The following is a 25,201-nucleotide window of genomic DNA, read 5'->3' as shown; positions in this document are numbered from 1 at the left end:
CGATCACTTACAATATTCTTTGGCAATCCATGGAGCTTGTAAATCTTGTCCAGGAAAAATTGAGAAATAGTACTAGCTGTAAAAGGATGGCTTAGAGCCATAAAATGACTGTATTTGCTCAACCTGTCTACTACCACAAAAATAACACTTTTTCCATTGGATAATGGCAACCCTTCTATGAAATCCATGGATATATCAGACCAAACCTTGGATGGAATTGGCAATGGCTGCAAATAACCTGGATATTGACTGAGATCAGGTTTACACCTTTGGCAAGTTTGACATTGCCTCATAAAATGTTTGACCTGCTTTTTCATTTTCTTCCAATAGAAACAAGTAGCCACCTTTTGACAAGTTGAAGCTATGCCTGAATGTCCACCATTTGAATCATTGTGACAATGATTGATAATACTCTACCTGAGATCTTCATCAGATCCCACTACCAATTTACCCTTTTTGTACAAATTACCATCTTTTACAGTGTAATTGTGATATCTAGGGTCTTGCAGTTGCACCTTTGACTTAATCAACTGTAAATCCACATCTTGTTCCACACTAAGTTTGACCCTTTCATAGACATCAGACATAATGGAAGTAGCACATATGTTAAATAGTTGGACCCTCTCTTCAATTCTTGACAAAGCATCAGCAGCACCATTTTCATTTCCCTTTTTGTATTGGATTTCATAATCCAATCCAATCAATTTAGGCAACCATTTTAATTGTGTAGGAGTGGATAACCTTTGCCCAGTTAAGTACTTAAGACTGACATGATCTGTTACGATCTTGAAATGTCTATCCAACAGGTAGCCCCTCCACTTTTCTACTGCATGAATAATGGCCAGAAACTCTCTTTCATATGTGGACAATGACTGGTGTTTGTGGGACAATGTTTTGCTCATAAAAGTAATAGGGTACCCATTTTGCTGTAACACTGCACCAATACCAATGCCTGATGCATCAGTTTCAATGACAAAAGGTTGAGTAAAGTCTGGCATTTTCAACACTGGGGCTTGCATCATGTGTTGTTTGAGGGAGTTAAAAGCTGCAGTTGCATCCTCACTCCATTTGAAAGCATCTTTTTTAAGTAACTTGGTCAGTGGTTGACTAATGACAGCATAATTCTTCACAAAATTTCCTGTAATACCCAGTCAAACCCAAAAAACCACGTAATTGCTTAAGTGTTTTGGGCTGGGGCCACTTACTAACAGCTTCAATCTTAGTTGGGTCAGTAGCTACACCTTTAGCAGAGATCACATGACCTAAGTATTCCACCTGACTTGTTGCAAATACACATTTGGATTCTTTTGCAAACAAAGTATTACTTCTCATAACTTCTAATATTTGTTGCAAATGTTGGAGGTGAGTTTCCATATCTGGGCTGTACACTAGTATATCATCAAAGAACACCAGAGTAAATTTCCTCAAAAAGGGTTTGAATACCTTATTCATTAAGGATTGGAATGTGGATGGAGCATTTGTGAGGTCAAAAGGCATCACTAGAAATTCATAGTGGCCATCATGTGTTCTAAAGGCTGTCTTTGCTATATCATCATCAAACATCCGGATCTGATGGTACCCAGACCTAAGATCCAGCTTTGTAAACACCATAGAACCATTAAGCTCATCAATTAATTCTTCTATAATAGGTATTGGGAACCTATCCTTGATTGTTTTGGCATTTAGTTCTCTATAATCCACACACATTCTCCAAGTTCCATCCTTTTTCTTCACCATTACAATAGGAGAAGAAAATGGACTATGGCTTGGTCTAATGATACCTGCCTCCAACAATTCTTTAACCATAACTTCAATGGCATCCTTTTGTGAAGGTGGATGCCTGTATGGTCTTACATTGACTGGTTGTGTGCCATCTATCAACAATATTCTATGATCACATTCTCTTTTTGGTGGTAATGACCTTGGTACTGCAAACACATCAGCGTACTGTTTGAGCAGATCTGTCAATTCAGGGTTATGCTGCACTTCTTGAGTTGGACTTGCTTTTGGTAACTCCATATTACACAGCTGTATTGGATAGACATATAAGCACATAGCATTCAATTGAATTTGAGGGGTGTTTACAACCCTTGATAATCTTTTCCCTTCTACCATAGTTGCAGAAGACTTCTGACCTCTTAAAACCACCTTAATTCCAGCATATTTGAAAGTCATCATCAATTTCTCAAAATTCCACATAATATCTCCCAAGGTTTCTAGCCATTGAATTCCCAAAACCATATCACATCCCCCAATTTGTAACAATAGCATATCACTCTTAAATGTGTGCCCACCCATTTGCCATTGGAAGTCAACACATTTATTTGTAGTCAACGTTTTACCCCCACCAGGAATGAACACATGCAGGGGTGCAATATTACTAGCTATACACCCTAATTTTTTTGCTACTGCAACATCCATAAAATTGTGTGTACTCCCTGAATCAATTAGGATCTGCACGTGACATTTATTGACTTGACCTTTGACCCTCATGGTTTGATAAGCATTTGTACCAGTCAAAGCATTCATTGAGATGTGGGGTACATCACCACAGGACAGCTCTTGATAGTCTTCATTACCTTCTTCTTCTTCCATTACTGTTTCCCCATAATCTTCTTCAGCTAACACTTCCAATGAGTACAATTGGCCTGGACATTTGTACCCAGGTGCATACCTTTGGTCACAGTAAAAACATTGGCCCTTAGCCCTTTTTTCCTCCAACTCCTTTTGACTCAGCCTTTTTCTTGGTTGATAAAGGTTATTAGTTTTAGGTTGTGGATTGGCAGTGGTGGTTGTGGTACTAGGTAAGGCTAATTGGGTATTTGCAGGTGGTAACATAATGGATTTTGACTGGTTGTAGTTACTGTAGACATTTTTGGAAGTATTGTTAAATGTATTATTTCTTGAACTTGGAATAATTGGGGTATACCTCTTATTGGTAACAGCTGCCATATCTTCTTGCAGTTTAGCTAGTGTAAAAGCATCTTCAATTGACTTTGGCTTAAACATTCTGACGGCTAGTTCAATGTCCTTTTTCAACCCTCCTAAAAAGAGACTTATTGCATGCTTTTCACTTATTTCCAGTGTAACATCCCGCCTTTTTCTGTCAATTTTCCGTTTAACTATTTAAGTTCCGTTATATGTTTATAACACATCTCGTTAATACCCGTTTTAAATTATCATGTTTAGGTAATTTAACGCACCCGCAACCGAACTCGAGGGACTAGTTTCGCCAAAACACCAAAGTGGTGACTAGCTTTTGACTAAGTCAACCACCTCCCCACCATTATCCATTCATTTCTCTTTTTCTAAAATACTTCCATATTTTTCTCAAATTTCATCAAAAGGAAATCATCATCCAAATTCGTTCAAGAAGGATTCAATCAAAACAAATTACATATTTGAACTCCTCGTGATCTCCTCTTCGATTCCATACCGATTTCATCAATTTTGGGTAACTTTCTAAAATCACTAATTTTATGTGTTCTTGAGATTTTTGAGTTATAAAGTTGTTAATTAGTGTCTATGGCTCAAGTCTAGTATGATTATGTGATTTGTATGCTTGTTCTTGCAATTTTGATGTAACTAGTTCATTATGAAAGAACACTTGCATAATCTTGAGTTTTAGGTGTTCATATGTTGTTTGATGATGAAAGTTCATGTTTTAATTGTGTTCCTAACATCACTAGCTTCAAATTGGTATGTAGGTTGACATGGATTAGTTTCATAATCATGATTGTTGAATTTGTGATTTTGGGTTAGGGTTTGATAGAAGTAAATTGAATCTTGATGCATTAAATGCTTGATAATATTATTGGTAAGTGTTTAGTTGGATTGTATGCTTGATTACCTTCGAAACGGCATATCATTCATGTAAATTGGTTGCCCGAATCATTGAATTGCATTTATGAACTTGTATGCGGTTAATGTTAAGCATTAGATGCGGTTTTGGTTGTTGTAATAGGTAGATTGATTGATGAAATGTGTTTAGTTGTTTTCCTCGTCAAATTACCTTCCCAACGGTATAAGATACTTGTCTTGATTGTTTGTGGATCATAAATGGTGATTGTTTGAAGTTAGGTTCGTGCATAAAACTTAAAAACTGCCAGAACTCTCTGCACAGGTAATGGCGCGGCGCGCCATATACCCGCGCGGCGCGCCATTATGGTCTGTCCAACTTTGTCAATTTTCGAATAATGTTTGCTATGCTACGCACCTCCGATTCACATGTAACTTGTCCTAACATGCTCATACATGATTAAAAACCTCAGGAAAATAGTTCGGGACCCGACCCGAACGTGTTGACTTTTTGTTGACTTTGACCGACCAAAGTTTGACTTTTTGTCAAACTTAACCAAATGATTATGCAACCCTCCTAACTTGTTTATATACTTGTACCTTGCATGAAATTTGACAATTTGATTTCACATGCTACATAATCGAGTCGTAACGAGCCATAGGACTAATTGAACATCTTTGACCCTTCGTGACTATCGTTATTGATACAACCTATTTGTTTAGGTCAAGACTAGCATTGTTCTTTGCACACGTTACTTGTCGAAGTACTTTTTGGTTCGTGCATACAAGGTGAGATCATAGTCCCACTTTTACTCTTTTTGAACTTACTTTTGGGATGAGAAAACATAAACGTTCTTTTAAACTACGTGAACACAAGTACAGGGAAAACAAACATTCTACATACGAGTTTGAACACAAATCCTCAATTCGATTATCATTAGTTACATCAGATGGTGTAAGCGAGAACTTATGTTATATGGCCATATGGGTTTGACAAACCCTCACTTCGGACGGTTTGCTACCGTCTACGGGTGAAATATATTTTCGGGAAACAGTGTATGTTCTAACACTATTATTACGGGGTTCAACGGATGGAATGTTAAGCTTTGATAATTGAGTGCTCGTGAATATTAACTTTTAGAATGTACTATGACTTTATCGATGTTGCTAATCTTGTGGTTCAACTTACTATTACTCACTTACTTATTTAAACCTATGATTTCACCAACGTTTTCGTTGACAGATTCTCTATATTTTTCTCAGGTCCTTGAACTTAGGTGATACATGCTTCCGCTCATACTTTTTTGATACTTGCATTGGATGTCGAGTATACTTGCACACGTGGAGCGTCTTTTTGACTACTTTTAATTGTGTCGCACGTGTTTCATACAAACTTTAAACATTGTTATGTACTTGTTATGGAAACTACTTTTGTAAACTTTGAAACATCCTTATTTATGAAATGAATGCGACATATTTTTTTCGGTCAAACCTTGTTATAAAGACTTACGACCATGTAATGGGACCATACGTAGATGACGCCGTCATTTGACGATTTGTCGGGGTCGCTACATCCAGCTTGTTTAACAGCATTTCGAATTCATCATGATACTCTGTCACAGTACTAGTTTGTCTTAAGTTCTTGAGTTCAGAAAGTGGATCTTCAATGGCAGATCCAAATCTCTTTTGAATAGCTGCTTCATATACCTCCCAATCTACATTTTCACCATTTAATCGAATGAACTGTTGATTCCAGGTCAAAGCCTTCCCCTGCAAATGAATTGACACAATTCTAATTTTATCATCATCTTCAATTTGATCCACTGCAAAGAATTGCCTGCTTCTGTAAATCCAACCCTTGACATCACTGCCATCAAATTTAGGAAACTCTAATTTTGTACACCTGGTCCATTGTGCATTGTTTCTTTGACTCGTGCCTTCGCCATTCTTCATCTTCTGTAACTCTGTTTGAAAATGTTGATGTTGCAAAAACATTCCGTTGAGCCGTTCATTCATCTGAGCCTGAACAGCTTGTGATGACTGTATATTTCGACTTAATTCTTCAATCATTGTCTTTAAAGAATCAATCGAAGTTCCCTCCGGCGCCACCGGACCATTTCTTGTCGCGTTCACCATTGTTGAATTTTTACTCAATCATCCACAGGATCGTTGAGCTATGATACCACTGATACAACGTTCAACCTGGATCAATTGATTGATCGAAGTAGAACTAACAATTGATCTAAAAGCCTAATGAAAAGAAAAGCTTTGAAATGCAATCGCCATTGTTATTGATAGAATTGAAATTTACAAGAGAGAAAGATTGTTATTACAAATGGAAAACTGAATCAACTAACTACAATCCTTGTATTTAACTAACCCTAACTGAATGAAAACAGAAACTCAACAGAAAGTAAGCGGTTCAATTTGGGGAAGATGGCTACAGTCACGTGAGGAGCACGTGTTCTTCATTTAAACTGTGGCACGTGCTTTGCACGTGATATCATATCACTTATCCAACTATCTTTAAATTTTACCAAAATATTAATTTGAAAATTAAGAAACTAGAAAAAACATCATCATCGTCTTCACAATTGGATTCATCTTTGAAACCATGGCATGCTCCATATCTTGAGACTACACAACTATTTTCCATCAAGTTAATTCAAGGATTCGTCTCAATAATTGTCTCTCTCGCTAATTTGGTTTTTATGTGATTGCGATAGGGCTATGTGTTTCAACAGAATATCACTCAATTAAGGTAAGTAATTGGTCTGTTTGCTTTTCAGTTTATTTACCAAAAATTTATAGTATAGGTTGTTTCGGTTTTGGGATTCTTTGAGATGGTAAACAAAATGAAACATGATGATTTGGTTTTCTGATATTCAAATTATTATTATTATTATTATTATTATTATTATTATTATTATTATTATTATTATTATTATTATTATTATTATTATTATTATTATATATAATGGTGTATTCTAGGGGATACACGCATAAAAGCATCATTTTTATACAGAAAAATGGATCAAAGAGCACAAAAGATAACAATATGTGACAGTTTTTAGCATTTGCAGTGAACGGCCAGCGTCATGCGTAAGCCCAACGTCATGCGTAAGCCCTGCAGGCAGCTTCTATGCTTAAGCCCTTCTACTAGGCGCATGAACGGCACGCAGCCACGCCAAATTCGGTTCCGGATATTTCCCATAACAGAATTAATCAGTGATTGACACGTGTATCCCGAGAATTTCGGACATGCTACGCCTATAAATAGATCCCTTGAGTCACCGCATTTACTATATGAACGTCAGTCAGAGAGAAGTACACTTTCTCTCTCACATAGTTCTTTCTCACTCTAAAAACACGTTAACCGCTTAGCAGCAGAACGCTAGACGGATCAATTACAGATTGATCCAAAGATTGATTGAGGCCACCCCACGGATCTCTCATCCGTGTTCCGGGTCTGCAGAGATATTTTTTCGAGGCCAAACATCAGTCGGCATCATACGCTCTACGCTAGGCAGTTATTGTATTGCACTGGTACCTTACAACCACTACACGGAAAATCGTACCAACATTTTATTTTTTATTTTTGTGGTGTTTGTTGTAGTTCATTACTGTATTATATTTCAGGTGGTGGAACTTCAGGTCTTTAATTCTACTAATTTGTTGCTCTTATTATGGATGAATTTGTTGTAGTTCATTACTATATCATATTTCAGGTGGTGGAACTTCAAGTCTCAAATTTCACTGCTACAATGTAGCGATTTTCAATTGGTGATTTTCGTCAAAATCTTTGATTCTAATTCTCTACTAATTTGTTGCTCTTATAATGGATGAATGTGTTTTAGCGGTTGTTGATTATTTCGTTATCATTCATGTTGACCAAATACAAGCACTATGTTAATAGATTTGTTGTTAAATTGTTTGTTAAATTGTCTGTCGTAGTGTTTATGGTTCTCAAGTGTATTTTTTTTTCAAATCCATAATTAAACATGTAAATGGGTATTAAAAAGTTGTTGTAGATATCTAGAATCGTAAGACGGTATATACGATGCTTAAATCTTATTTGTTGAATCGAATTAGTTACTTATTTTTTTATTGATAGATCTGCTCACAGTCACGAAATTAGAAGGTTACTATCAAATGATAAGTTGTTTCATATGCTAAAGAGGAATATATTGATGATAATTTTTCTATAATGGAACAAGCTTGAAAAGTTTGAAAGATATTCATGTATATGTCTTATATATTTGACCGAAGGTTGTTTTAATTAAATTCATTATGTTGCTATTGCTACATTGTTATTTACATTGATCATCTTTTGTATTAGAAAATTAGAAATTAGAAAATTAGAATTAGATGCATCACCCAAATCACCTAAAATAAATACAGTACCGTCTACCATCACATCACATATAATTATGATATTATTAAGTGTTAGTAAAGTAAATCATACAGAGTATTAAATTGTATTAACATAGTACTAAACTTAAGGCAAATATTTTAATAACAAGATTTAACATTACTACTGTTATTATAAAATTACTAAATTACTAAATTAAAATTAAATATGAACCAGCTCCATCTATATTTATATTTGAGTTTATCCATTATCTTATACTTACCTATTACCTATTTACCTACTGATATTAAAAAATAATAGTCATTTCATTAACATACTTTAAACACTCAAACAATGTACATACGTTATATGTTTTTATAAACCATTCTTTTAATAGTTTTATTTTTATATTTTCTTTTAACAAACTCGTGAATTCACAGGTCCTTCAACTAATATATATATATTATTTATATGGAATATTTATATTTTAAAGATTATTTAATATTTATGACGCTCTTTTCTTCTTCAATAAACGATCGCCGGCGAACTTTTTCCGGCAATCTTCTTCACTAATTCTTATTTCGTTTTACTTTCTTTTGATTCTTCTAGTTATTAATCGTTGTACTATATTTTCCTTCATCGGCAATGTTTTCCATCCCCCTACCTCCATTCACACCGAGATCCAATCAATCCAACAAACATCCGAACTCTTCACATGTCGAAAATAACATCAAGTATCAACCGGATAATGTGGGGGTTTGGATCAAGGTTGATGAAAATCGTAAAAACCCTACAAAAAACCAATCGTCCGATCATGCACCATAAATCAAAGACTTTCCTCCATTAAATCGACAATCTGTAAACCCTAATAACCCTTTCTTTAATCGATTGAATGCCGCAAACAGTTCCATTTACCAATCTTTCAAGCAGCAAGAAAAAGCTAAAACCCTAATTAAGAAGTTTGGTAACCCTAACCCTACATATGATAACACTAAACATGTTCAACCCGCAATCAAACCAGCAAACAATAATGTCACATCCTTTCTCTTCTTTAATTACCCAAATTCATGGAACTCTGTTAACCTTTGGTCATTCTTCAAGAAACACAGCGATATCACAGAGGTTTATATACCTAAAAAAAGGTTAAAGAACGAGAAACGATTCGGCTTCGTACGTTATAAGAACATTTCTCATCATCAAGCAGATACCATGGCTCGAAAACTTAACATGATCGAAGCTGACGGCATGTTGTTGGTGGTTTACAAAGCCCAAGACCAGATTAATAAACAAAACCCCAACCATGTTGTTCAAAACAAAAACAAACCGCCAAACCCTGCTCAACCGGAGATAAACTCTAATCTCAACTTAAATAACCTTATCAATGATCGTACCTTCTCTGATGTCCTCAGTAACAAAGTTCAAATCAATATTTGTAACGAAGCCCCCTATACCAAAGAATTTTCCATCATGGCTCCTAATAATGAAAAACTTGTTGAACTTCTAGGGCACGCCCTTATCGGTGAGATCAAGAACATTGAACACCTCGACTACTTTAATGAAATATGTAAGTCCAAGAATCTTAATGGTTTTGAATGTAAATATCTAGGAGGTAAGGATGTTATGCTTTTGTTTGATGATAATCTTCGTGCACTTGATGTTATTAATCCTATGAGTTTTGGTAGAAAACATCCTTTGTGGAATTGGTTAGATAACATACGCCCATGGGACCCGGACGAGTTTACATCACCGGGATGTTTAGTTTGGATCGATATAAAAGGGGTCCCATTAACATGTTGGAATGAGGCTACGTGTCACAAAATATTCGAATCTTAAGGTGAAGTCTTAGAACTTCAAAACTGCTCAATAGATGAGAAGGGTTCTCAAGACTTATCCTCCGTTAAAGCACTCATCAAAACAACCTCTTTCGCATCAATCATCAGTCAGGTATACATTCATCACGACTCCAAAATTACTTCTGCTTTTGTGTTCGAAAACTTCAACATACCTATTGAATTTAATTCAACGGACAATGAATCATCGGTTTGGGAGGATGATATGCATTCGGATGAATATTTATCTGATAATGAATCCCACATGGATGATGAACCTAACGACCAAAATGTAAAAAACCAACAACACTCAGCCCACAAATTAATCTCATACCACTACTTCAACATCTTCGAAACACATCGAAACAACCAAGTTTCACACAAACAACAATGTTAACATAAGCCAGAACATCCAAAACCCACCTGAAACATCTCATATATCGGAAACAGTCAATGATGCTAGCCCACCAAACATGACTTACAACCTAACAATAACAACCATACCTACATAGAAACACCCTCTACAAACCTGTCCACACACATGCGCCCAAACGATATTACTGATTACTTGCTATCAACCAAGCCCATTTACAACAATACCGAACCTTTTCCCAACGAGCCATGGACTCCACAAATTGAACCAACTAAACTCGATATGGACTCGCTTTTGGAAGACAGCAAGCGCCGTAATACTCATGTTATACCCGAGCCCACCAAAACTTGGCCCAAAAACACAACCACAACTGAACCCATTACAACAAAGCCCAACACTGATCCGATTACTTCACCTGACCCGATTACTTCATCTGTTAATGATACATTTCCTCAAACTTTTCAACTACTGTTTTTTCCACATTTAACCCAACCCCAAAATCCACGGGAACCTCATTAGCATCATTACTCAAATCATTTAAAATAGGAGACTTACCTGGACCATACTTGATTTTTGATTTCTTGGACATTTTTACCTTATTATCATATGTCTTTCCACTCCTTAAAGTGCCCACCATGTTCACTTCATGTCCTCTTCCTTGTGATTCATGATTCGGGTTTAGCAATGTATAACTTGGAATTGTACCTGGTTCTCGTGTTACCTTATCTTCTGCCACTTGACCAATTTGCTTACCCAATGCCTCAATTGACTTATTTTGAATTTCCAAAGTCTTTTTCATCTCTTCTATAAATGACTCCATCCTAGCATTTGTGCTTGAAGATTGATTTAGTTGATTATTTTCAGACAAGTTTTGGTTTTGGTTTTGCATTTGGTATTGGTTGTTGTTTTGAAATTGGTTCGGGTATTGGGTTTGAAGTTGGTTTGGTGCATTCAATGTGTTGTTGTTGTTCCAGCTGAAGTTCGGATGATTCCTCCACCCTGGGTTGTAGGTGTTGGAATATGGATCATACTTCCGCCCTTGAACCTCGTTCACTTGCTCTTCTATCCCTAATGGTATCCCCTTTTTGCAACCGTTTGCATAATGAGAAGCATCACCACATATCGAGCACACATCCTGAACCTTCACACTGATCCGAACCCGCCTGTCACTGATCCGATTACATCACCTGTTGATCATATTGACGTACATACTGAGCCAACCCCAGCTCCTGCACAATCGGTATGTAACGACCCAACCCGTCGTATTTCCGGCCCATAATTTTTTTTTCCTTTTTATCATAATAATATATGCAACATTAGTCCATGTACGTTTCTGAAAACATCATCATTACAATGTAAAGTTCAAACATCTTTAAAACATACAATATATAAATTAAGTTTACAAAACGGGAATGCAACCCGGGATCCATTTGCGTATCCAAAATATAGTTCATGACCCGACTAGTTCACTTTACAACCAAAACCGAGCATGGTGATTGGGAACGCTACCCAATCCTAATCAAAAGTATAAAGCAATCCGTAAAGCACTAGTCCCCAAGCAAACCCAACCCGCCACTTGTAACCTATAAAAATATAAACAATGAGAGGGTAAGCTAATTGCTTAGTGAGTAAAACATTTATACACATACATATATAGTTTACCTACACGCATACCCAACACACAACACATATAAGCAATCTAGCATTACCACATACAACAATCAACAACATTAGTATATAAACCGCCACAATAATATACTAAATCATAACAATGCATAAACATACCAAACCATTCCCCGCTATGGCACTACCGACTTGTAGACGACCAATAACTTTGAGTCTCACTCGTATGATGTCACCGACTTGTGAATCATCATAAGGTGTCACCGACTTGTGAATCACCAAAGGGTGTCACTGGCTTGTGAATCTCCCACCAATACATATGGGTCACCGACTTGTGAATGCCATGTGGTGTCATCGACTTGTGAAGCACCACTAAGTGTCACTGACTTGTGAAACACTATGAAATCTCACCGACTTGTGAATCACTTCCCGACATATGGTGTCACCGACTTGTGAATCACTATTAGGTGTCACCGACTTGTGAATCACCTATCGAGACACTACCGACTTGTAGTTCTCATCCCATCATACCAACAAATAAGTCACCGACTTGTGACACATACCAACATAATACTCACGATGTGGCACCGAAGACCCACATCGCACACGAGCAAATAAACTACATACATACATGTATAAATATTCCACTCACCTCGATTACTTGAAGAAGCGTAACTCGCAAACTTGAACTTCTTCCACTGACTTTACGTATATCACCTACGCAAATCATACATGCAAATAAGCTACAACTTAAGCTTATTCGACTTAAAACATCACAAGTGTAATTTCGACTATTTACACTTGACCAACTTTGACTAAGTCAAATCTCGCCTGAACTTCTCATAATCACAATAAACTTGTGATTATGTTCCAATAGCATCTTTTAAACAAGGTTTGATCAACCAATCTCCCATTTGGACTCACGACCAGCCCAAATTGACCTAAAGTGTAATTTACACCTTTTTGCACTTTTAACGATACTCGAAAGTCCAAAACTAACGAGACCACTTCCCGCATTCCCGAAATACCTAAATACACTTCTTTTAGTCTTTGAATGCATTTTAATTCGACATTTACACAAAATCCCATTTTGACATAAAATCGAGTCAAAACACTCATTTTAGATACTTACACTTCAAATCACTTTCAACACAAGTTAATTGGTGATTTAAACTCCTAAACATGTTTACCAACTCACCAATTTCATCATCCAATTCTAAACCCACTAAAATGGTTTTCCTCACCATTTACTAGTTCAAATCTTCAATTTAACACTAGTGGGGTTTTGCCCAAGATCATACAATCAAAAGTCCTAAATATAAACATGAACACAAAAACGAAATTCGAAGTTAGGACTTACCGCTAGTATCTACTTGTAGCTAAGAACGAGGAGAATGACTTTCCTTCACGGACCAAGAATCGAATCACAAATCTTCACATTCAAATCTCACTTTGAATCTAAGAGGGTTTAGGGATTTGAGAGAAAAGAGAGAAAGAAAAGAGAAAAGAAATGAAGAAAAAGAGATAAGTGGCTGGGATTTAGAGCCACAATCTGATCCACACGCAAAAAGACAAAAATACCCTCGACCTACCCTTTTTAAAACTGAAAATCAGATTAGTCCTGCAGGCAGGTCGCGCCGCGACCCTTCATCCTCGCAGCACGGTTCTGTGAGTATTTTTCGAGCTGTTAATCGTGCAACCTGATCTTGATTCTTGCCTAAACCCGCGGCGCGATCTCCCCTCTCCACGGCGCGATCATGGGCATCATTTGTCCAATTTTCATCAACTTGTTCCAACTATTGTTTACACGACTCGTACACTCCATTCTCGCTTCGTATATACACCTAGACTTCACCATAGAGTCTCACTCGACTTAATACCTTCATAAACCATGCATATACTTATACATGTATACATTCTCATGTGTGTATATATATATATATATATATATATATATATATATATATATATATATATATATATATATATATATATATATCGTGTACTCCATATACATAACGTATATTTATCAATATATACATGTAACATCTTCATGTACATATTTACACATATAATACACTCGCTACGTACACTTTACACCCGAGATAATTATTCGAAATATCCGGGTCTTACAACTCTCCCCCACTTAAACTCGATCACGTCCTCGTGATCTTCGTCACTTACCCAACCGGAACGTTACGCCTCGTATCTTGCTTTCCAATTCATGAAAGTTTGACTAAATCTCACACATAGCAACTCTTAGAGAGAATTTGGCACACTTATCTCTCATCTAGGGGACTTCATCCCATTCGTCGGACTCAACCATTCGACTCTTAACGAATTCTCACCACGTCGCTACCTCTAGTAGCAATTTAAATTCCCATAATCATGAAATTTAGTCCGAAACGGACTCTACATCAACCGATCAAATCTAGATCTCCACACAAATTTCAGGATCTATTACGAGCATCATCCGAAATCTTCATACGTACACACTTCTGTGCGGGAGTGTAACTCCCCACTTGGAACTTCGTTTCATAAATTCACCGCCAAGATATCACCATCTTGCGAAAATCACATCATCTAACGCTACCGACCAATCTCTCCATCGGTCATAGTCTCCAATTTTAACAAACTCGCTTCACTTCATGAAGCCGACACTCGCTGTCATTCATTGGCGTCTTCAAAGCAATGACCTAAAGCCAACTCAACTCGAACCATGTATATCAAATACCGCTACCTGCAAGGTAGACCTTTTCGAAACATTGGGTTCACCCGACCCATCACAACTAAAATCATTCGAATAATTTATGATCATCATTCATCACCTCACACGAAGGAATTTTCTACTTAGCATACAAGCTTCACTCTCGCAATCATCAAGTTGGCATCGCTTGTCTCCTCACCTGGTCACTCATGCACTTAAGGGTTTCTTACTGGCACCCTGAGTACAACGTAACCTCACTAACATTGAAGTCAAATGTTACGTCCGCAGGCATGAAAAGGCACCTGACGACGCGTCATGTAGACTCCACAACCAACTTCCATCGGGATCAAAGAATCGATCCACAAGGTTCCATCTGTTCATGTCACCCATTCCGCAATATACTAACACGTGCCATCATCTACGGGTTTCACTCCCATGAACATCCCTACTTACGCATCTTCTTGCACGTCAACTCTCTTGCCACGACATCATGTAATTGAAAGTAACACAAGTAACCACTTACCACCATACGGTTACACCCGACTCGTCTGGGCTCTCGATACTAAATGATTAATCCCGACTTAATTAATCAAACTCCCTTGGTCAACCCAACATAGCCAACCCTTAACATGTAATGACTAACCCGACTTGGTTAAGTCAAACACATTTGGTCAACCCAACGTAGTTAACCCTCGACATCTAATGGCTAACCCGACTTGGTTAAGTCAACTCACTTGGTCAACCCGACTCGGTCAAACCTCTAACACTTGTTGATTAACCCGACTCGGCTAAGTCAACTCACTTGGTCAATCCCACTTGGCCAACACCTAACAACAATTGATTAACCCAACTTGGTTAAGTCAAACACACACGGTCGACCCGCCTCGTTCAACACCTAACATTTAATGACTAACTCGACTTGGTTAAGTCAACACACACGGTTAACCCGCCTCGGTCAACACCTAACATCTAATGACTTACCCGACTTGGTTAAGTCAACACACATATCAACCCACCTCGGTCAACACCTAACATCTAATGACTAACCCGACTCGGTTAAGTCAACACACACGGTCAACCCGCCTCGGTCAACACCTAACATCTAATGACTACCCCGACTCAATTAAGTCAACACACACGGTCAACCCGCCTCGGTCAACACCTAATATCTAATGACTAACCCGACTCGGCTAATCAAAACTCAATGAGCTAACTCGACCTAGCTAGTCATTACATCACATGGTAAACCCGTTTATTACCCAACATCACACATATAACAAAATAAAATAGGTACCTAATCGAATAGTACCTTAAACCCACGTCGCGAGGATCTCGTGCCTTGTCATCAACTCAACTCGGCACACTCTGACCTTGTGTCCATCCTTCCGGCACTTAAAACGCGTGACTGTACCCGATGGATAATCACGAGACTTATGTCCTGTTTGCCCACAATTATAACACGCAAATTTAGAACCACCCGTGCCACTCATCTTCACGCTTCCGACACCTTCGGTAGCACTTTTACTTTTCTTGTTCGAAAACATCGTCACTTTGAACTTCCGCTTACTAACATCGAAACCGCTTCCTTTTGGAATAAGGGTCTGAAAACCCCTTGCCACCTCAAACAACCTCTCAAAAGAGTCCACCGACCCTCTACCAATTTTGTTTTTCAAATCATCGTTCAACACTCGATAGAAATCTTCCATTAACATACGATCATTCCCGATATACTCCGGGCAAAATCGGGTCTTTGACAAAAAGGTGGACTTTAGTTCATTCAAGTCCATCGACCCTTGCTCTAAGTTTTGCAACTCATTTCTTATTCGAAAAATATCGGCTTGAGTGTGATACTCTTTAAAGAATTCCTCCTTGAACTCTTCCTAAGTTAAACCCAAACATTATTCTTCGCCATAAACTTGAACCTTTCCATCCCACCATAATTTTGCATTATCTCGCAACATACTACTACCATATCTCGTCTTCTTATCGAGAGGACATTCACTCGTACAAAAAGTACCCTCAATATCGGTGATCCAACACGTGCTCTTATGTGGATCTCGCTCACCATGAAACATAGGAGGTTGAGATAATTTAAAGTTCTTGAAATGGAAGTCTCTCCTCCCAACATCACTCGTTAAACCCTCCATACACCTCTCTTGAGAGATAGGAAACCTTTTATCAAACTACTCTTTGATAAGAGCACTCATTTGCTCCTTTATCATATCGGTCACTTGTTCATCAACCGATTCTTGGAAGACCCTCCTAACGTTCGCAAGAAATTCCACCTTGTGACTCTTTAAGATAGCCTCTACCTTGGTCGTAAAATCACTCTCGTCGCCTTGGTCTTCGTTAACTTGTTCGTTCCTTGTCGTCATTCTAAGAAATGAACTCGGTTAGAAACACAACACGAATAAATTACATACACCGCCACGATCGATATTCACAATCATATAAGTATATCAATGTTCGTACGCCCCATCTAGTTCAATACTTATTGTACACTACTTACTTGACTTGGCTTGCAATCGTAATAATGGTCGCGAAGCATTATTACGCTCGCATGCCACGCCGAGCTCATAAATAAAACAACCATCTCGCTAGATGTTCAACACAAAACAACATGATTAGTAGCAACAATAATCAACACATAGCTAGTTCACTTATTCTCTAAGGCACTAGATAAAAACCCGTACCGACCCGTAATCCTACAAGTCCCGCATAATAGCACACAAAAAAAGTCTAAGTCAAGGCGCCTATCTCAAGTCACCAAAATCCCTTAGACCATGCTCTGATACCACTTGTAACGACCCAACCCGTCGTATTTCTAGCCCATAATTTTTTCCTTTTTATCATAATAATATATGCAACGTTAGTGCATGTACGTTTCTGAAAACATCATCATTACAATGTTAAGTTTAAACATCTTTAAAACATACAATATATAAGTTAAGTTTACAAAATGGGAATGCAACCCGGGACCCATTTGACGTATCCAAAATATAGTTCATGACCCGACTAGTTCACTTTACAACCAAAACCGAGCATGGTGATTGGGAAAACTACCCAATCCTAATCAAAATATAAAGCAATCCGTAAAGCACTAGTCCCCAAGCAAACCCAAGCCGCCACTTGCAACCAATAAAAATATAAACAACGAGAGGGTAAGCTAATTGCTTAGTGAGTAAAACATTTATACACATACATATATAGTTTACCTACACGCATACCCAACACACAACATGTATACACGTATAAGCAATCTAGCATTACCACATACAACAATCAAAAACATTAGTATATAAACTGCCACAATAATATACTAAATCATAACAATTCATAAACATACCAAGCCATTCCCCGCTTTGGCACTGATATGCCCGAATCCGACGGTTTATTTATGCGGTGTCGTTAGGTCGCAAAACGTCAATTCAGGATATCAACAGAAGAAGTTGATTGTTTAATTTATATATGCTGGGCTTAAATCTATTATTTCTTCCTATGGGTTAGAAAGGGCAAATATGACCTAGGGTCGTTCCTTGAGCGGTCGAATTTGAAACGGAGTTTATTCAGATAGTTTAGTAATTAAGATTAGGTTTATACACAATTTAGTATCCAAGACTAGTGGCCAGTTACACCTTGTGTGGAGAGGCAGGATCCGTTTGGTCCCAATAAATTGGCGACTGTTCAGAAAATCCAACAACCAAGTTCAACCGGTTTATTCTAGACACCACTTTATCCGGAATATCAAATTGTGTAAAGGCAATAGTTGGGTTGATTTGATTTATAATTGTATTTAAACTATTAAAGCAATATAATTAAAATAAGCTAGCTAGCATGCAACAGCTAAGGACAGAGAAGACGTGGTTCACCATGATTTAAGATAACGTAGTGTCCGGATGATTATGAGACACTCTTTGGATAGATATACCTTGGTGTGAACACTAGATTCCCTACTAAGCGGTTTCCCGATTAGCATGTCACGAGGAACCAGGCTTTAAAGATTCTGATCGGATGGACTATGCTCAACTCCCGACGCTTTATCCGGTTTAAGGATATAAGCGGCCCATCTTGGATGCAATGCATACCTTGGGTGCACGAATAAATTAGCATTGCCTTATATAGATAATATCCAACCTTTATTAACACCTTAGTGTATCACCCAAGTGAGTTCTTATGATTGTGTTTCGAATTCTTTTCTGTCAATGGTTTGGTAAAATCTAAGGGTTTGTAGACAAATTAGAACATCTAATAGTTCTCAATCATCCTTGAAGATTCATAAGCTTAGTTTGTATTATAGTGCGTTAAACTCCCATTTATGACTTAAACCAGCCCTTACTTAAATCTACCCAATAAATCCTTAGTTATCCACCATGTACTAGACTTATAGTGGTTCCATAGCTTCTAACCTTGACCATGCTCAAGTGGTCCTATAGTACATCAACACTGTACTCTACTATTGCAACAGTATTTCCTCGAGTCTTATACTCTTGACCAATGTCTTAATCTGGTCCCATGGTAATTCCCCATGTACTTTATAGTATTTCCGATGGGTTCATGCCTTGACCAATGTATAAACACAGATTATTAATTACCTAATAATTGTTGACTTTATAAAAGGTTTTAATCACGATTATTGGTGGAAGGACGATAATAACGAGGTTTAATATCATAGACAGAAAGCGGGTACGAAACGATAATCATCCCTAACTAACATCATTAAATCATGGCAAACAATCAAGCAATTACTCACACATCATGGCAATAAGAATTTCTAATATTAATAAATCACAAACATCGAACTAGAATATTATAATAAATTAATAAAAGAAAGGATAGATGTTACCGAATAATGTCGGGAGAATAACACTTGTATTTCTTCATAATATCCATAGCGTTGCAATGCTTGAAAGCTTCTACTACTAACTACATACTGAAATGTCCCGTTCATATTGATTATAAACGTTCCATATTAATTGATTTCGTCACGAGGTTTTGACCTCTATATGAGACGTTTTTCAAAGACTGCATTCATTTTTAAAACAACCATAACCTTTATTTTATCGATAAAGGTTTAAAAAGTATTACGTAGATTATCAAATAATGATAATCTAAAATATACCGTTTACACACGACCATTACATAATGGTTTACAATAAGAATATATTACATCAAAAATAAGTTTCTTGAATGCAGTTTTTACATAATATCATACAAGCATGGACTCCAAATCTTGTCCTTATTTTAGTATGCAATAGCGGAAGCTCTTAATAATCACCTGATAATAAACATGCTTAAAACGTCAACAAAAATGTTGGTGAGTTATAGGTTTAACCTATATATTATCAAATCATAATAATAGACCACAAGATTTCATATTTCAATATACATCCCATACATAGAGATAAAATTCATTCATATGGTGAACACCTGGTAACCAACATTAACAAGATGCATATAAGAATATCCCCTATCATTCCGGGAAATTCTTCGGACATGATAAAAATGAATTCGAAGTACTAAAGCATCTGGTACTTTAGATGGGGTTCGTTAGGCCCAATAGATCTATCTTTAGGATTCACGTCAATTAGTAGATTGGTTTACTAATTCTTACGCTACCAAGAAAAAGGGGCATATTCGGCTTCGATCATTCACCCATATAATGTAGTTTCAATTACTTGTGTCTATTTCGTAAAACATTTATAAAACTGCATGTATTCTCATCCCAAAATATTAGATTTTAAAAGTGGGACTATAACTCACTTTCACAGATTTTTACTTCGTCGGGAAGTAAGACTTGGCCACTGATCGATTCACGAACCTATAACAAATATGTACATATATATCAAAGTATGTTCAAAATATATTTACAACACTTTTAATACATTTTGATGTTTTAAGTTTATTAAGTCAGCTGTCCTCGTTAGTAACCTACAACTAGTTGTCCACAGTTAGATGTACATAAATAAATCGATATATATTATCTTGAATCAATCCATGACCCAGTGTATACATGTCTCAGGCTAGATAACAACTCAAAGTGTATATATTTTTGGAATTAACCTCAACCCTGTATAGCTAACTCCAACATTACTGCATATAGAGTGTGTATGGTTGTTCCAAATAATATATATACATGGGTCGATATGATATGTCAAAACATTTGCTTGCGTATCTATGGTATCCCAAGATTACATAATATATTAGAATACATGTATAATACAATATAAGTTAGCTAGGATATGATTTGTATAGAATTGTTAATATTTCTCGTAGCTACAAAAATCAAAAAATATCCAATCTTGTTTTACCCATAACTTCTTCATTTTAAATCCGTTTTGAGTGAATCAAATTGCTATGGTTTCATATTGAACTCTATTTTATGAATCTAAACATAAAAAGTATAGTTTTATAGTCTAAAATATAAGTTACAAGTCATTTTTGTAAGAGGTAGTCATTTCAGTCGAAATAACGACGTCTTGATGACCATTTTGAAAAACATACTTCCACTTTGAGTTTAACCATGATTTTTGGATATAGTTTCATGTTCATAAGAAAAATCATTTTACCAGAATAACAACTTTTAAATCAAAGTTTATCATAGTTTTTAATTATCAAATCCAAAACAGCCCGCAGTGTTACTACGACGGCGTATGTCCGGTTTTACGGTGTTTTTCGTGTTTCCAGGTTTTAAATCATTAAGTTAGCATATCATATAGATATATAACATGTTTTTAGTTTATTTTAAAAGTCAATTTAGAAGGATTAACTTTTGTTTGCGAACAAGTTTAGAATTAACTAAACTATCTTCTAGTGATTTCAAGTTTAAACCTTCGAATAAAATAGCTTTATATGTATGAATCGAATGATGTTATGAACATCATTACTACCTCAAGTTTTATGGATAAACCTACTGGAAAAAAGACAAATGGATCTAGCTTCAAAGGATCTTGGATGGCTAGAAAGTTCTTGAAGTAGAATCATGACACGAAAACAAGTTCAAGTAAGATTTCCACTCGAAATAAGATTGTTATAGTTATAGAAATTGAATCAAAATTTGAATATGAGTATTACCTTGTATTAGAAAGATATCTTACTGTAAATAAGAAAGATTTCTTGAGGTTAGATTATCACTCTACAAGATTGGAAGTAAGCTAGCAAACTTGGAAGTATTCTTAATTTTATGAAACTAGAACTTGTAGAATTTATGAAGAACACTTAGAACTTGAAGATAGAACTTGAGAGAGATCAATTAGATGAAGAAAATTGAAGAATGAAAGTGTTTGTAGGTGTTTTTGGTCATTGGTGTATGGATTAGATATAAAGGATATGTAATTTTGTTTTCATGTAAATAAGTCATGAATGATTACTCATATTTTTGAAATTTTATGAGATATTTCATGCTAGTTGCCAAATGATGGTTCCCACATGTGTTAGGTGACTCAAATGGGCTGCTAAGAGTTGATCATTGGAGTGTATATACCAATAGTACATTCATCTAAAAGCTGTGTATTGTACGAGTACGAATACGGGTGCATACGAGTAGAATTGTTGATGAAACTGAACGAGGATGTAATTGTAAGTATTTTTGTTAAGTAGAAGTATTTTGATAAGTGTCTTGAAGTCTTTCAAAAGTGTATGAATACATATTAAAAAACTACATGTAAATACATTTTAACTGAGTCGTTAAGTCATCGTTAGTCGTTACATGTAAGTGTTGTTTTGAAACCTTTAGGTTAACGATCTTGTTAAATGTTGTTAACCCAATGTTTATAATATCAAATGAGATTTTAAATTATTATATTGTCATGATATTATGATGTATGAATATCTCTTAATATGATATATATACATTAAATGTCGTTACAACGATAATCGTTACATATATGTCTCGTTTCAAAATCATTAAGTTAGTAGTCTTGTTTTTACATATGTAGTTCATTGTTAATATAATTAATGATATGTTTACTTATCATAATATCATGTTAACTATATATATATATCCATATATATATCATCATATAGTTTTTACAAGTTTTAACGTTCGCGAATCACCGGTCAACTTGGGTGGTCAATTGTCTATATGAAACATATTTCAATTAATCAAGTCTTAAAAAGTTTGATTGCTTAACATGTTGGAAACACTTAATCATGTAAATAACAATTTCATTTAATATATATATAAACATGTAAAAGTTCGGGTCACTACAGTACCTACCCGTTAAATAAATTTCGTCCCGAAATTTTAAGCAGTTGGAGGTGTTGACGTATCTTCTGGAAATAAATGCGGGTATTTCTTCTTCATCTGATCTTCTCATTCCAAGGTGAACTCGGGTCCTCTACGAGCATTCTATCGAACCTTAACAATTGGTATCTTATTTTTCTTGAGTCTTTTAACCTCACGATCCATTATTTCGACGGGTTCTTCGATGAATTGAAGTTTTTTGTTGATTTGGATTTCATCTAACGGAATAGTGAGATCTTCTTTAGCAAAACATTTCTTCAAATTCGAGACGTGGAAAGTGTTATGTACAGCCGCGAGTTGTTGAGGTAACTCAAGTCGGTAAGCTCCTGGTCCGACACGATCAATAATCTTGAATGGTCCAATATACCTTGGATTTAATTTCCCTCGTTTACCAAATCGAACAACGCCTTTCCAAGGTGAAACTTTAAGCATGACCATCTCTCCAATTTCAAATTCTATATCTTTTCTTTTAATGTCAGCGTAGCTCTTTTGTCGACTTTGGGCGGTTTTCAACCGTTGTTGAATTTGGATGATCTTCTCGGTAGTTTCTTGTATAATCTCCGGAACCGTAATCTGTCTATCCCCCACTTCACTCCAACAAATTGGAGACCTGCACTTTCTACCATAAAGTGCTTCAAATGGTGCCATCTCAATGCTTGAATGGTAGCTGTTGTTGTAGGAAAATTCTGCTAACGGTAGATGTCGATCCCAACTGTTTCCGAAATCAATAACACATGCTCGTAGCATGTCTTCAAGCGTTTGTATCATCCTTTCGCTCTGCCCATCATTTTGTGGATGATAGGGAGTACTCATGTCTAGACGAGTTCCTAATGCTTGCTGTAATATCTGCCAGAATCTTGAAATAAATCTGACATCCCTATCAGAGATAATAGAGATTGGTATTCCATGTCTGGAGACGACTTCCTTCAAATACAGTCGTGCTAACTTCTCCATCTTGCCATCTTCTCTTATTGGCAGGAAGTGTGCTGATTTGGTGAGACGATCAACTATTACCTAAATAGTATCAAAACCACTTGCAGTCCTTGGCAATTTAGTGATGAAATCCATGGTAATGTTTTCCCATTTCCATTCCTGGATTTAGGGTTGTTGAAGTAGACCTGATGGTTTCTGATGCTCAGCTTTGACCTTAGAACACGTCAAACATTCTCCTACGTATTTAGCAACATCGGCTTTCATACCCGGCCACCAAAAATGTTTCTTGAGATCCTTGTACATCTTCCCCGTTCCAGGATGTATTGAGTATCTGGTTTTATGAGCTTCTCTAAGTACCATTTCTCTCATATCTCCAAATTTTGGTACCCAAATCCTTTTAGCCCTATACTGGGTTCCGTCTTCCCGAATATTAAGATGCTTCTCCGATCCTTTGGGTATTTCATCCTTTAAATTTCCCTCTTTTAAAACTCCTTGTTGCGCCTCCTTTATTTGAGTAGTAAGGTTATTGTGAATCATTATATTCATAGATTTTACTCGAATGGGTTCTCTGTCCTTCCTGCTCAAGGCATCGGCTACCACATTTGCCTTCCCCAGGTGGTAACGAATCTCAAAGTCGTAATCATTCAACAATTCAATCCACCTACGCTGCCTCATATTCAGTTGTTTCTGATTAAATATGTGTTGAAGACTTTTGTAGTCGGTATATATGTAATGACCCGGAAAATTTCGACTAATTTTAAACCAAAATCTCGATTGGATTTAATATTCTTGACACGATAATAGAAATCTGTTAGGTTGAGTCTCAAAAATTTTGGAACGATGTTCATATATTCAATTGACCTTCGACTGTTCTCGACGATTCACGAACTATTATTTGTAAATAAATGTGTATACATATAAAAATAAATATAAATATATGTATAGAGTATATTAAATATAAATATTTAATGATTGTAATACTTGTGGGACGTTTCGATTATTATTTAGAGAAATTTAATTCGAACATATATGATTTTAAAATAAACGGTGATCCGAAAATGAGTTCTATAAAATTTAGGTTTACTAAAAATGTATTTAGGATCTAGTTATTTAATTTTAACACTTTTTATATTTTACTCAAAAATGAGATGGACAGTTGAGTTAATTTTTAATTAATTAATAAACAAATTTTATACCATAATGACTGAAATAAATAAAGATAATTAGTGTAAAAAGTTGGCAATATTTTTTAGACTTTTTGGCATTTACTATTGTTAACGGGACATCAAATAGCGATCCATGATCTAAATTTAAAATTACTAATATAAAAGAGTGTCCACACAAA

The 25,201-nt window shown here is 36.2% G+C and overlaps 1 protein-coding gene across 1 annotated transcript; it reads right to left on the bottom strand.

Annotated features, from left to right (window-relative positions):
• Nucleotides 1-413: 413 nt before the first annotated feature.
• On the bottom strand, nt 414-5,934 carry LOC139896368 (uncharacterized). The gene is made up of 3 exons (XM_071879005.1): nt 5,387-5,934; nt 1,206-3,103; nt 414-1,138 (listed from the first exon to the last, which is right to left on the bottom strand). Exons 1-3 carry the CDS (start codon nt 5,932-5,934, stop codon nt 414-416), a joined length of 3,171 nt encoding a protein of 1,056 aa, XP_071735106.1.
• Nucleotides 5,935-25,201: the final 19,267 nt, after the last annotated feature.

The sequence above is a fragment of the Rutidosis leptorrhynchoides genome, chromosome 1 (assembly GCF_046630445.1).
Source record: "Rutidosis leptorrhynchoides isolate AG116_Rl617_1_P2 chromosome 1, CSIRO_AGI_Rlap_v1, whole genome shotgun sequence".
Taxonomy (NCBI): Eukaryota; Viridiplantae; Streptophyta; class Magnoliopsida; order Asterales; family Asteraceae; genus Rutidosis; species Rutidosis leptorrhynchoides.
Note: the sequence above shows the minus strand (reverse complement) of the source record. Positions and strands in the feature narration are given on the sequence as shown.